At 41.5% G+C, this 14705-nt stretch overlaps 1 protein-coding gene across 3 annotated transcripts in view; it reads left to right on the top strand.

Moving 5' to 3' along the window:
- Positions 1 to 14705, top strand: part of CRYL1 (crystallin lambda 1) — a 61621-nt gene that overhangs the window by 38363 nt on the left and 8553 nt on the right. For all 3 annotated transcript variants that reach the window (XM_056327726.1, XM_056327725.1, XM_056327724.1), the window contains one exon: positions 3760 to 3865. In XM_056327726.1, the coding sequence (XP_056183701.1) occupies positions 3760 to 3865 (106 nt within the window). The remainder of the gene's footprint in view (positions 1 to 3759; positions 3866 to 14705) is intronic.

Below are 14705 nucleotides of genomic sequence, written 5' to 3'. Positions count from 1 at the left end.
GTGTCATGGAAGAAGGAAGATAAGGGCCAGCAAGCTAAGGAGGTGTGAAGTGTGTAGGACAGCAAGTTTCTCAAACATGATGAAATGGAAAGAGATGGAGTTGGTAGAGAGGGATCTGGGAGAAAAGTCATATGCTCAGAATGACAGGACTGGAAAAAGATCTCATCAGGGCGTGAGTGGAAGGGACTTGATTGAAGTGATAGAGAAGGGTGTAACAAATGCTGCTGAGAGAGAATGCATGTATTAGTGGCAATCAAAAAACCCAATACTGGATTTGGGACATACAGAGGATGAAATGGCAAATTTGGAGAGTAAGTAGGTGGTCTGGAAGGGAGTGGACTCCAAAATAACACTATAGACAAGCTGGAACTGAGTAGGAGAATGAGGTGAGTTGGTAGGATGAGAAAAAGTAAGATTGTTTTTTTGGCCATGTCACATTTAATATGATTACAAACCAAGTCAGTGACAGAAGTTGCGATGTGGGTGTGACTCACAGATGTAAAGATTGTTGATTAAAACCAGGCAGGTTGGGTCAGAACCTAAAGGTGGAGACTGCAGAACTGCTACAGGTCTTTGGAAAAGAGAAAAGGGTCCCTGCGCAGTAAGAAGTGCTAATAAAATACTGAAGGAGTATTAGGACAGTACTGTGGCATCACAAGAAATTAAAATCTCCAGGAGGATGAGATTTTGATATATAAATGGTGTCAATAAGGAGTGGGAAGGATTCTGAGCTAGTCTAGGCCTTGAAGTTTGACTGGCCGTTGGTATCACTGAGGATATTGGTGAAATTTATTTTAAATTAAGATCTTAATTCTGTAGCTGTGAAGGCTTCTGGTAAATTTCAACACACTTCCTTTTCCCTCTGATACGTGCTTGAGAGGATGGCTTATGTGAAGGGTTACCCAGGATGAAGAGGGTGAAAATCTCCTTGGGAGGACTGTTTCACACCTAGGCTTAATGAAACAGGGTTGGAACTCATTTACTTCTTAGCATAAACACCTATCCTTGTGGAAGACACCTTGCTGACCTTGCACCCACCCTGCTGAATCATTACACCAACATAGCTCCTTAACAGAAGTGGGAGTAGGGTTATTCCCTAGGGGAGGATGGTCTAACTTGTTTCTTATTTATGTGTTTTTAATTTCTGAAGAGAAATAGTTAAAGGCTTTTCTTTAAGAGGGTCTTTGTGACAAGGAGAAACTGAGCTTGTGTATAGAATAATATATCCCTCAACTGGAGGGATATGTCATGTTTTCCTTCTGGTAGCAGCAATTTTTGCCTTTTAGCAGCTATAACCATAAAATTACGACTACGGTCAAAAGATCAAGAGCAAAGCATTCGTCTCATGATTCTGAGGGTACCTGATCTTCAAATGTCAGTACCAAGGACTATGATATTAAAAAAAAAAAAATAGTTTTTAATTTGTAAATTAATTTGCAATGATTCTGAAGCGTTTCAAGAGCCTGTTAACTTTTTAATGTTATATTTTACAGTTTTTAACTGCTGCTGTGGCTCAAATGCTTGTCTGGAACTTGTGGTTAATCTTTTGTTCACAAATCCATGTCAACCAGGAAGAAAGAAAAAAAAAATACTCACCAAGCACAGCTTTACCAGTACAACTCATTGTTTGGTTGAAGCCCAGCAGAAGTGCACTTTTATTGACTTTGATGTTGTTCAGAGAGGTTGTGTTGCCTCGTCAAGGGAAAAAAACTTCCACAGAATGTATGGTGCCTGTGTTACTTAAACTGACACTGGTCTGTAATCTGAATGCTGTCTGAGGTTTTCGTTTAGTCCTATCTTTATGCAGACCTTTGTCTGCCTCTAGGTGAGTTACTTTACCTTGCCTATGCGTTACCTTTAAGTTGAAGAAAATAATGCTTCCTTATCCCTGCCATTTTTTGTCAAATTAAATTGTTACCAGAGTTCTGTGTTCCATATATGGCGGGTAGATCTTAACAATTACTTCATTTTCAAGATGGAGTTCGAAAGCCACCTGCAGCAGGGACTCAGCCAGGCTTATTTTTGATAGGAGCAATGCCTACTAACAGACTGAGACTTGAGGTTGAGTCTTATAGAAGGCACTACTTAAACCTGAGATGAAGAAACTTGTTGTCTGTGACCCGCTGTAGAAGTTATGTTGGTCCTTGGCTTATAATTTTCTTTTAAAGTAACAGTAGATTGTGTAGTAGTTGCACACAGGAAGCACCACGGGGTGGGATTCAGCTGACTTAAGATGGGATTTCTAAAATGTGGACTTTGGCATCCAAGCTCCTTACTCGTCTTTCAGTTGGTGAGGAGCATTAAGCCCTTTTAGGACACAACTCATCTTTCCTATTCTGGGTGCCTGCTTTAGGATGCTGATTTCCTTTTTCTCCCTAGCGTTTATAAAGAGAGTCTAGATGTCTAGCTCAGATGTCAATGTCTACAACAGGTCAGGAGACCTGTCCTGTATGCCTGTAACTCGTATCTCATCGCTGTGTGATATAAAGGAACATTCAGACAGGGCTGTGCGAGAGGGAAATTTAACAGAAAAAGACATGTCTTTGGCCAGGCAGATGAGTACACATACTTGCATTCTGCAGCTCAAAGGGGCTTATGGAGAAAGAGGCACTGAGTGGGGAGAGCACCTCAAGGTAGGGTGAGAAGGCAAGTCAGAAGCAGTACAGCATCTCTTGCACCTTCCTAACCAGAAGTAAATGTTTTTTACGTCTCTGGGAATAAAGAAGACAAGTTCTTGAAACCACGCTTTATCTGATGGAAGTGGTTAGAACAGGTCTTAGTAGGTGGAAAACAACCTTGTAAAATGAATATTATTTTTCTCAAGTAAATCTGTTAAGGTAATGAACTGTAACTCATTTTTTGCAAGCCTTTGCGTGCTTGCCCTGACCTGATGGGGGCGTTGGCTTTCTTGTGAGTGCTACCATGTGGGTGGAACAGCAGTGCTCAGCTTCAGGAGAAATGCTTCATTTTGCATGCTCCATATCCTGCCAGCTCTGAGATGTGAGGCTGGGAATGAACTTGAGAACCTGGGCAGGTTGAGGCTGGACAGGTTGAATGTTCAGTGAGTTTTGTGGGAGGGAGTGGCAGCTGCGTTGCCTGCGTGTTTGGTCCCAGCCTTTTTTGCAGGTGGCCACAGGTGTAGTACCCACTGCTGCACCCCTGTTCTACCAGTTGTGACTCTGCCCAAAAATCCAGCACTAAGAGAATATGAAGGGAGGTGTAAGATTTAGCCAAAACTCCTGTATTTAAAAGGGCTGGTATAGTACTTGGAATTGATATAAACTCTTCTTGGTCACGTGCTATTAAGTGTCGTGTTCTCTGCTTCTCAGTTTCTGAGAGAAAAGTATATTCATTGACCTAAACATCTCAGTTTAGTTTTAATCCATAAATTACTGTAAGTAATAAGTGTCAGGCAAACGAGTGTGTACAAATAGTACATGTTATGTGAAAAAGTGTATTAATTTATACATTTAAAAATAAGATACTGTCAAAATATATCAAAGTTTATTTGTATTATGAAGTTCGATAATCTTTGAGATGTGACTGAGTGCTTATACTCACTCCAAATGGTTCAGTGTAAAGCTTGCATAATGGACATTTTTGGCAAGCAGTTGTGTTTCTGTTTGCAAGCGAACTGCTATTTCTAGCCTTAGTTTTTATTGCCTCTGTAATTTTGTAATTATAGGCAAAAAGCAGGCAATTTTGCATTAAACCCAAAGATTCGCAAATATTCCTTCCTGTTTTACTTTTCCTACTTAGGAAGGGGTAATATCTCCTACTGATCTAGACCTTGTGATGTCTGATGGATTGGGAATGCGATACGCATTTATTGGACCTCTGGAAACCATGCATCTTAATGCAGAAGGTAGGTAGTTTAAAATTATATGAATATGAAGGGAAGGCTTACATTGCACAAGATTCTGGAAATGTTCTATAACAAATCAGGTTAAGATTGCTGCGACTATGATTTGTCTTTCTCATTAATGTAATGATAAAAGGAAAACTTATCTAAAACTTGAGGTCAGATGAAAGGAAATGGATATTGACTATCCTGTTGTAAGTGATAAGATGAAAAATGACAAATCATTGAAATGCTAGCTGTGTACTTTGTTTTTTTCCAGGATTTCTCCATGCTTTGCAAACATTGCTGTACCCATAGTTCAGAACTCTCTGAATGTCAGGAAAAGAAAGTTTTGAAAAAATTAATCTGATAATCCAGTGTCAACAGAAACTCGCTTTCTATAGATGAGTGCCACCTTTTCTCCCTTTTATTTTTTTTCCTCCTTCTCCCTCTGCCCCCAAATTCATAGCAACGGCTCAGTGTAAATATGGCTGAAGCTGTCTTGCCTTTACCTGGCTTAGATCCTGAGTGTAGTAAAATTGCTTCCATCTGCAAAATACTGTGCATATAAAGTTGACTTGACAAAGCGGTCAAGGAACAGTTCAACATCTGTCTTGCATAATTAAGACAGATTTTTAGATGTTTTTGGAATAGTATACATGAATCCCAGCTAAATAAGTGAATTGCATAAAATGAACTAGAAATTATGGATCAGAGTTACAAAGGTTTGAGCAATGTACGTTAACAAAACATGAAAACTTCAAGAAGTGAATATCGACAGAATACTTCTTTAGATCTTTATGTTACGGGCTGAAATATCTTTATTCTGGTTTTGCATGGTCCCTAACATGGTAGGCCCCTGCTCCGTTACTAGATCTTTCAGGCACTGCTGCAATGACTAATACAATAATAAAATAGAAATAAGAAACAAAGATCATAAAATATCAGTGCAAAGTTAGAAGTGTTATTTTATGTCTACTTGTTGGTTAGTTACTTGGCAGAAACTTATGTCTTTTAAGGCTGACTAAACAATTTTGACATGAATGTGGAATTGTGGATCTTCCATCAGAGTCTTTCAGCTTGTGAGTTTGGTCGTAATATCAGTAAATGACATGTTAAAAAGTGTTTGCTTTTGCCCATTGTTAGGTAAACAACATCCATCCTCTAAATAGGGGCACCTTCCTAAAAGTTTCCCTCATCTCATCTACTAACATCTGGCAGTTTGCAGTCCTCTCTAGTAATTTTAGACTTGGTCAATATAAACTATATGCAGTTTGCAGTCCTCTCTAGTAATTTTAGACTTGGTCAATATAAACTATATGCATTCTTTACATAGAACAGAACAGGTGCATGTAGTACTAGCCTTAAGCAGAGCAATCTACATGGAGTCTTGCAGCCCAGGATTGTCCAGTCCTGCCTTTACCTCTCTGCCAAGCTGCCATGCATCCTCTGCAGGAACCGTCTATGCAGAGTCTTCTGTCAGAGTAACTTGCTGAACTGCCTCTACTAAAACATAAAACTGAAACAAGATGCTTGGTAATACCAAACGATGTTTAATTTATTTTAGAGATCAAATCGACTTGTTAATCTTTTTTTTTTCTTTTTTTAATCCATGTTTTAGACTCCTTAATTCTAAAACAATGTTTGCTTGAGATGAATGTAATTATGTAAGTCATCTGGGATGGGTTTGATGCTCTTTCTGGAGTACTCCTTGGTATTTGTTCTGTCATGATCCAGCTTAACTTCCTTCCTCCCATCAAGAAGTAGTCATTGTTACAAAAACATTTCTGAAATTTCCCATCTTACACCAGTTTTAGGTAATATGTGCAGCTGGCAGGTTGCTTATTCATGGCAGAAATTATCCAGCTTCTAGATTTAATGTTACCTTCTGTTAGGAATTGTAGTATTCCAGATCAGAGGAAGAAAAATTTTGAAATATAATCCAAGCGACTGATAAACTGGAAGAGTAGTCTTGTGGTAGGCTTGCAAAATACAAAACCAAAAATATACCTGTAGAGCTATTTGAACATTATATAATGTTCTCAATTTAAAATAACCCTAAAATAACATAATTACTTGTGGATTGGGCCACTTACACAAAAGCACCTCGTTGGCTTGTTTAGTAACTTGGATCATGAAAAGTATTGCTTCACTCCTAATTTTGCAGATGCGTGTCTCTGAGTCTAGAGCTGCTCCTGTTTTTGTGCTGGCAGGCTGACTCAAGCTGTCGCTTTCATCAGAGACAGTTTAATCAAAGTTGCTGATGTCGGCACACATGATGGCTTATGTTCACAGTTCCATATTATGTCCACAGTTCCAAAATTTGGTTGCCCAGTATTGCTTCACATAATATGGAGTAGTATGAACCTCCTCTGGATTGCCCAGGATTTCCTTGACTAACCTGATCTCCTTCTATGACAAGGTGACCCACTTAGTGGATGAGGGAAAGGCTGTGGATTTGTCTGCCTGGACCTTAGTAAAGGCTTTGACACTGTCTCCCACAGCATTCTCCTGGAGAAACTGGCTACTCATGGCTTGGACGGGTGCACTTTACACTGGGTAAAAAGCTGGCTGGATGGCTGAGCCTGAAGAGTTGTGCTGAATAGAGTTACATCCAGCTGGTGGCCGGTCACAAGTGGTGTTCCCCAGGGCTCAGTACTGGGGCCAGTCCTGTTTAGTATCTTTTATCAGCCATCTGGATGAGGGGATCAAGTGCACCCTCAGTGAGTTTGCAGATGACACCAGGTTGGGTGGGAGTGTTGGTCTGCTGGAGGGCAGGAGGCTCTGCAGAGGGGTCTGGGCAGGCTGGGCTGATGGGCCGAGGCCAGTGGTGTGAGGTTCAACCAGGCTCAGTGCCGGGCCCTGCCCGTGGGTCACACCAGCCCCAGGCAGCGCTACAGGCTGGGGCAGGGGGCTGGGAACTGCCCGGTGGGAAAGGGCCTGGGGGTGCTGGCTGACAGCCGGCTGGGCATGAGCCCCCAGTGTGCCCAGGTGGCCAAGGGGCCAGCAGCGTCCTGGCTGGTGTCAGAAACAGTGTGGCCAGCAGGGCAAGGGCAGTGACCGCCCCCTGTACTGGGCACTGGTGAGGCCGCACCTCGAACCCTGGGTTCAGTGTTGGGCCCCTCGCTGCAGGAGGGACGTCGAGGGGCTGGAGCATGTCCAGGGAAGGGTCATATGAGGAGCAGCTGAGGGGACTGCGGTTATTGAGCCTGGAGAAAAGGAGGCTGAGGGGAGACCTTATCACTCTCTACAGCTGCCTGAAAGGAGTTTGTGATAAGGTGGGGGCTGGTCTCTGCTCCCAAGTAACAAGCAACAGGACAAGAGGAAACTGGCCTTAAGTTGCACCAGGGGAGGTTTAGGTTGGGTATTAGGAAAAAATTCTTGACTGAAAGGGTTGTCAAGTGTTGGAACAGGCTGCCCAGGGAAGTGGTGGAATCACCATCCCTGCAGGCATTTAACAGACATGTAGACATCCTGCTTAGGGACATGGTTGAGTGGTGGACTTGGCAGTGCTAGGTTAACGGTTGGACTTGATGGGCTTAAAGGTCTTTCCAAACTAAATGATTTGATGGTTCCATGACAACCCTCTCTGATGCATTGTACTGTTTTTTATCAGTGGAAGGAAAGGGAGGTAGACATAAGAACCCCCCTCTGTCCTGTTTGTTAGCCTGTCTAGCAGCTTCACCAACTTTACAGCAGCTGCCTTTATTTACAGCCATAAGATCTTAATTACCCACAGTCTTAAACTCTCTGTTAATCATTGTGGAAGGACGGTAGGGATGCAGGAAGCTTGTGAGAGAAGTGTTACTTCTGGGAGATCCTGAAAGATGGAGAAGTCGGTCTTTTTCTTTTTTTTTTTTTTTTTTGTAAGGGTGGTATGCTATTTTTGTTTGGTTTTGAATAAAGATTATTATTCCAATTAGATCAAATTCGAATTCAATCCAATCAAAGATCAGTGTTATTTCTTTCCCTGTGGGATGTGTGCATCAGATCCTGCTGTGAACTTCCTATGTGCTAATGCCAGATTTCCCCCATGTTAGTGCAGTTCTTACATCCTTTCTTCCATGTTCATAAATGGTCCTATCAAAAGCTATTATCCAGGCCACTTTAGATTGCCAGTTAATCCATGTATGAATATTAGGAATTTTGAATATATGGCAGTGAGCCAACAGCCTTGAGCATGAAATAAAATGACAGCATCAAGTCACTAAAAGGAGCAGAAGCAGCAACAGCAGTTTGAGAATTGAATTGCAACAGGCAGGAAGGAGACCATTTTGGGGGGGGGGAAGCATATCTAATTTTCATAATATTGTAATGTTGATTGTTAGTTTCAGTAAATAAAATTAATGTTGATTTTGGTTTCAGTAAGTTGTGGTTTTTGAGTCATCTTATGATTTCACATGGCAGCATTACAACAAATGCTGTTAAGCCTTTTATAAGGAACATCGATAGACTTCACTAGTTATTTTACCTGTTTACTTATCGTGGGATTATGTTAGCAGAAACAATGTCCCTCTTGTACATGTACCTGGCTATCTATGAATGTACTGAAGATGATCCAGCCTCAGTAAGATTGTATCTCCCGAATCTCATTTCTTGAACTGTCAGCTCCTTTTAAGCCCTTGCAAAAAATAATCTGTAAAACCAGAGGCTAGACTATCATACACTGTGTTTTACATGTTTGCAGCAAAAATTCGTCATATGTATTTCACAACTGGCTGTCTTAGATTAGTTACTTTTATTAGTGGGTTATTTAGTGAGCTGTAATTGAAGTTTAATCCTAATCTAAACTGCTAATATTAGCAGAAGAGTTGGACTGGGGAGGCTGAGGGATTTATTTATTTATTCATTTATTTATTTTTCTCTCCTGGATTTATAAAATCACGATTCCAGGATCGTATTCTACTTGTCACTCACTGTGGTATTTGTACGGGTGTCTACAGGAGTTGGGTGGAAGTTGGGGCTGATGTATGGTCCCTACAGTACAAGTGCAAATGTCCGGTAAGCTAGGAATGAGTCTTTGTTCAAAGTCAAAATTGTCTTTTTCTTACTGGAAGTGGGAATGCTTGCTCGTCTTAGAAGCACCTGCCAGATGAAATGCTTTTGGATGATGGGAGCAAACTGGTTGTGCTATATGAAAAGCACAAAGCATGAAAAGGAAAGAGGGGGAGAATCATAAACCATAGTTCAAAAGGAAGGAAATTTTTCTTGTCTGGCTAGGCAAAACAAAGCCAAGCATGGTTTTTAACAATTACTGTAAGCAGGCATGCTGGCTGGTTCAAAAGCAGAGATTATTGTCATTGCTATGGCTGCTGCTTTAACCCAGTTCAGGAGCTTTTGTACCACAAGCTAGTATGCAGAAGGTGTGAGAATCTCTAAGTTAAGGTAGTAAAATCTCAGCAAGCAGAGATTGCCTCCATTTCTCTCCAACTCATGTGTTACGTTTTAGGGTATGTCTCTGCCCATGGCAATGGGATTGGAACTAGATGATCTTTAAGGTCCCTTCCAACCCAAAGCATTCTATGATAATAAAATATCTCAATTCAGGAGTATTGTAAGAGAGTACTACCAAGATGAAATATCATAGTGGTACATAATGATAAAAAAACTCTTTTTTATGAAACCACCAGTCATTTCATACGTGTTTACACACATTCAATTCATTTCCTAGTAGGCTGAAGACAGCAGTTTATAGTCCTTCCAAAACTGCTTTTTGCCTCTATGCAGCTGCCGGGCTTTTCTATATGAAAAAGCTTGTGTACATTAAGCAAAGGTGTGAATTTTTCAGCATACTGGCTGCTGTGCACCAGTTTTCTTCTGTAGACTCTGAGGTGTAAAGTAGTTCTCTCCACCCTCCTGGCTTGGCACAGGAATTCTTAATGCTTTATTGCACAAGTCATTATAGATGTGTCCTGAAGAACACAACTTGCTGCATCCTTCTTTGCGCTGATGAAAGAATGTTTATGGGGAATTACTGATCTAACAAAAGAAGTGGTTCATATTAACTCAGTTTAATTCCTTGATCCAGCTCACAGCAGTCCTGCACAAATATTTCTGCATTGCTGTTGATATGGTAACACAGGGACAGCCAGAGTAAAGCTTTTTTTGGTGCTACCAGTGTCTTAGGATAGCTGAAAGTATTCATGCAACTACAGTCTAAGTGAATTGATATGGGAATTAATGTGGAGTAGCAAGAGTCCTGTGAACTCACACCCTAACTAAGAACATGCATCGGTGTTCAGAAACACCCTTGATGAAGACAGGATTACATTTAGAAAGTTTTTCTTGGAGCTGTAATGTCTAGAAATGTAATCTCTCTATCAGCAAAACAAAGTGGTTGGGGCTTTTTGTTCTCTGAGCATTACCTAACCATGACAGATTCCTCCACGATGTTCCTGAAATATGCTACTTCTTTTCTGTTCTCATCCACACTCATCTTCAGTCTTACTAAGGGCAACCTTTTCTTAGATTTTTACCTGTTAAAATCAACCCCACCCCAATCTTTTCAAATTGTTGATGCTATTACATCAGTGGCTTGACCATTTCGCCTACTCTTTTTAGTCATTACAGTATCTTATTATGCTGCTCATCAATTTCAAAGTCATCACAGTAATACTCAGTACCTTGAGGCACCTTGTCTTTGGCATGTTCCGTGTCCTTGCCAGTAACGCTTGCTCCTCTCGTTTTCTCTCACAAATGTCTTGGTGCCTTTCTTGTTTTGCCCTGTGTGTAGTGTCCTTGCCAGACTGGTTTACCAAGTTTGCTTGCTTGCATCCTTCAGCCCTCATGCCTGTTGTCTTTCTAATGAAGAGGGAGAAATGAGGCTTAGCATAGAAAAAACTAAGATACTTGAAGATGCTTACATACTGTAATGCATGAACATACTACATTTTATAGTGTAATGTTTTCTTTTTTCCTACTACTCCCATCACCTTAATGTTCATGAACCTCATTTGTGAAGAGGTCTTCTCGGAGCAGTGAAGCATTTTATGTATGCTTCTAAACTAACTACCTGTCCAGAGTTCCTTTTCCTTGTCAGTGCCCTGTTCATCTTGATGGTGCAGCTGCAGGCATTTCACATACCTTTGTTTGCACCACACCAGTGCAAATCCTTCAGGTAAGGACCTGCAAACCTGAAGTGTGGTTATGTGAACAAATTCTTGTTCGTTAGCTATTTTGGAAACTGCCTGGACTTTCATTGAAGCTAAATAAGCAGCACCTTATTCTTCCTTTGTTGGTGGTATAAGGAGCCTTGTATTTCCTAGATACATAGGGGCAGCTGAAGAGCCGTTATCAATGCCTTTGTCTAGCTTGTGATAACATGTTTCTGTAACTATACTGTACAAGTCAGAAATGCTTGGTGGGTTTGGGAGTTTTAAGGAAGATAGAGCGTATAGTTGTAAACACATGGTGAAAGGAAGATTCAGGGAACTTCTGCCTTCCCTGGAGGTGTTCCTGTTCTGTGTTCATGGTTCTCAAGTGCCTGCTGCAACATCTGCCTTCTCCCACAGCCCCTTTCCTCCAACATTAAAGAGGTAAGTGTACAAGGAAGGTGGAGGTTTAGACAGGGGGCCAACAAACCACATAGACAAGAGGAAGCTATAGTCATTCCTGGACTGTGAGTTGATTCCCCTCTTTCTCTGCCCCAGATGCATCTTGCATCATTCGTTTTCTCCAGCTGGAGATAGTGGGGCACAGCAACTGGATGCAAGGAGAGATGTTGATTTTTTTTTTTTTTTTTTTTTTTTAACAGCCCCATTTGCCATCTTATTCCTGTTTATCCAGCTCCCAGGTGCTCCCTGTCTGTCTCACACTGTTTACAGATGCTAATTCTTCCTGCTTATGCTGCTCCCTGGGCAGTATCAACAAGGATTAAAGTTAAAGGGATTCTGTCGTATTTGTTTTCCATCTTGTCCCTAGGCTCTAGTCAGGCGCGCTTCTCATCCATCTTTGCAATAGCCCTGACCTTTGAACCAAAGGATTCCTAAATCTAAAGGCCTGCAGTCAAATATTTGCCAATTTTGGGTTTGCGGTTGAAAAGCAAAGTGATTTTTCTAGCAGTGTTTCCCATTGCTCAAGTGCCTTCTTGAAGCTGGCAGCATAGGGTTGATCTTGATTACTGAAACCAAGTTAAAGATTGCACTTGTCTCCACTGACATTTCACATTGGGTGTGCTGTCTTGAGTTAGTGGTTTTGAAATTATTTTTTAAATCTTTGAATGAGACCATGTGTATATTCTAACTTTTGGTGTATTTCATTCCCTTGAGACTCAAAAGATTTTGCAGTGTCCACCCGCAGCTTGGTATGCAGCATATATGCCTGCATATTGCCTTTCCAGCCACAATGCTGAGATCAACTATACTAATGCTGCTGTTCTTTTCTAGACCAATAACTCGTCTTTGGTTTATCTTTCCCTATTTTGCTGGCTTTGCGTAAGGCTTCTTTTCATTCATGCACTGCGTGCAGTGAGTGAATTGTATTACGCAGCCTACATTTGGTGCATCTCTGTTGCATTGGTGAGCTACACCCACCTAGAAATTGTTCTGATTCATTCAGGCTGTAGCGGAGCTACCAGTAGGGGCTCGATTTCCAGGGCTAGCTTCTGAGTGAGCTTTGAAGGCCATCTCCAGCTCAAGAGTTCACATTCACCAGGTAAATGGATCAGCCACATCCAAGCATTTAGCTTTCCCAAGATACTAATGTTATCTCTTTAGACTGAGGCTCGTGAAAAAGATTTCTGGTGCACAGTCTTCTCTTCTACCTTCTCCTGACTGTACCAGAACCAAAACTACTCAGATTCATGGTACTATTACACAAGCTTACCAGGTGGTTGAGAGGTTCCCCTTGATTTTTGGAAAAGTACTAAACCCAGACTATTTGGCACTCGTCTGTTGGGGTCTGCAGCAGGTCTGCAGATGAGTTAGTTGACTTTAAAGACTTAGCCTTGTACCTTTAAGACAGCCACAAAAATGTCAAGCATGTAAACAGGATGTGAAAACCCAGAACTTGAACCGCAGCATACGGGCACCTACAGCAAAAGCAAATAGCAAGCAAGAAGATGACAAAGCCTATCAGCATCTGACACATGTACTATCTAAGGTATATAAGCAATATGTAAAAAACAATAAAGTGCTGTTTTGGCCATTTTGTCTGAACCCAGCCATGCTGATACAGTGTTTTGAGTCCATCTTGACTTGTGTCACCACACTCGTCTAGATGTCAGAGATGTGTGTCAGCTGGAAAAGCACCAGAATGACTGGTAGCTGACACAGCCCTGTTTGCCATTCCTTCTCATGCCAGTTACTCATGTGGATTTGCTTGGATTGCCATATTTGACTGAATTGACATTTTTGATTTTGTGAGCGTCCAGCTGGCAACAGCTGCTGTCAGCAGCTGTGAGTTAGCAAAGTGTACCCAAGTTCACGTAGTTCTGCACTCTTCAACCCCAGTCATTTCTGCTTTTACATCTGGGAACTTTCTGTGATGTTGCATAATGTGGAGGCAGACTTTTTGCTCGGACTCCTCACTGTTAGAAGAAAAAAACTCATGTGAGTAAAGTAAAAATCATCATCTTGTGGTTTGTGGATGAATCCCATCCAGAATTGTCTTAGGTTACTGAGATTGCTTATGTGGATAGCATATCCCCTATAGGTTGATCTTGGTTAGCTTCAGGTGTCAAAGTCTGAGCCCAGCTGTTAAGATGCAACAGGCAAGCACTTACGCTAATAACAGGGTATGGTCAGTGAACCCTGATAACCAGTGGTCCCCTCCAGAGTGTTTACGGAGGCGGATGGGCTCTGCTTATTCCCTCAGTGAAGAGATAGAATCATATCGCAGCCTGTTGCACATCCCACACTAATGCTGCTCTTCCTGATTCTCACTTCCTGCCAGCGATGATTTGGAGCCCACTAGGCAATTTGAAGGTTTCGGCTGTGTGTCAATCAAGAAAATTGAGCAAAATACTAGATTTCTGTATAATTAGAGCACCAATATACCTGTATGACCAGCTGTGACCTGTCTTTTTGTGTTGGATGCCAGAACGTGCCAGAGTGTGTTCTAGGAACAGATACGCTCCGTGAGTAGGTAGCACAAGGAAACAGGCTGACTAAATGCTGATTGGCACACTCTTGACACCAAATATTAGGTTCAAGCTACTTAACAAGGCTTCTGTTTTTCTTGGAGCCTCCTTCCTTCTGATACTGGAGAATGCTTCTAGTCTGTTTTTTAAGAGTTGAATATTCTCAAATCTCTCCGTGCTGCTCTCATACAATGGACATGTTCTCCCATTTTGTCCTTTCTGTTGTTCGCCTGATGGCCATCATGCCATCAGGGTCCTGATTTCTTAAAGGAAATTTAATACTTCCTTGAGCATTTGTTCTTTGAAAGTCCTTCTGTCTTTGGTGCAGAAAAAGTGTTCTCTGTACTCTTCCTGACCTCAGAGGTCTTTTGGAAAACCTATGCTTCAGCGATTTCAGGCATGTTGAGCAGGGTAAGTGTTATAGTTCATGATTCATAGTTGCCAGTAGTCAGAGGTTTCCATTCATTCATCCACCTTTCAACCTCAACCATTCAGGGTTAGGCAGGTGTGACTTCTATGGTATTGATATCACACAGTATTGCATTCCAGGGAACTGTCTACAAGCTGCTCAAGAAAGAGGCTGCTTAATGACTCTTGATCTGAGAGGCATTCTTTTGTGTGGTAGTCAGGCCACCCCACTTACGTTTCTTGCATTTCGTGGTTGGAAAGACCATGAGCAGTTCAGGTTCATGCTTCTCAAGAGTTGTTGACCACAACTGCTTGTCTTTGTCTTCTGTATCTTTCTCCTCTTTGCTGTGATAATTAACTAGTAAGAAGAGACTTAAG

Source organism: Falco biarmicus, chromosome 2 (genome assembly GCF_023638135.1).
Source record: "Falco biarmicus isolate bFalBia1 chromosome 2, bFalBia1.pri, whole genome shotgun sequence".
Lineage (NCBI taxonomy): Eukaryota > Metazoa > Chordata > Aves > Falconiformes > Falconidae > Falco > Falco biarmicus.
The sequence above is the reverse complement of the archived record's forward strand: the minus strand, read 5'-3'. Positions and strand labels throughout refer to the sequence as shown.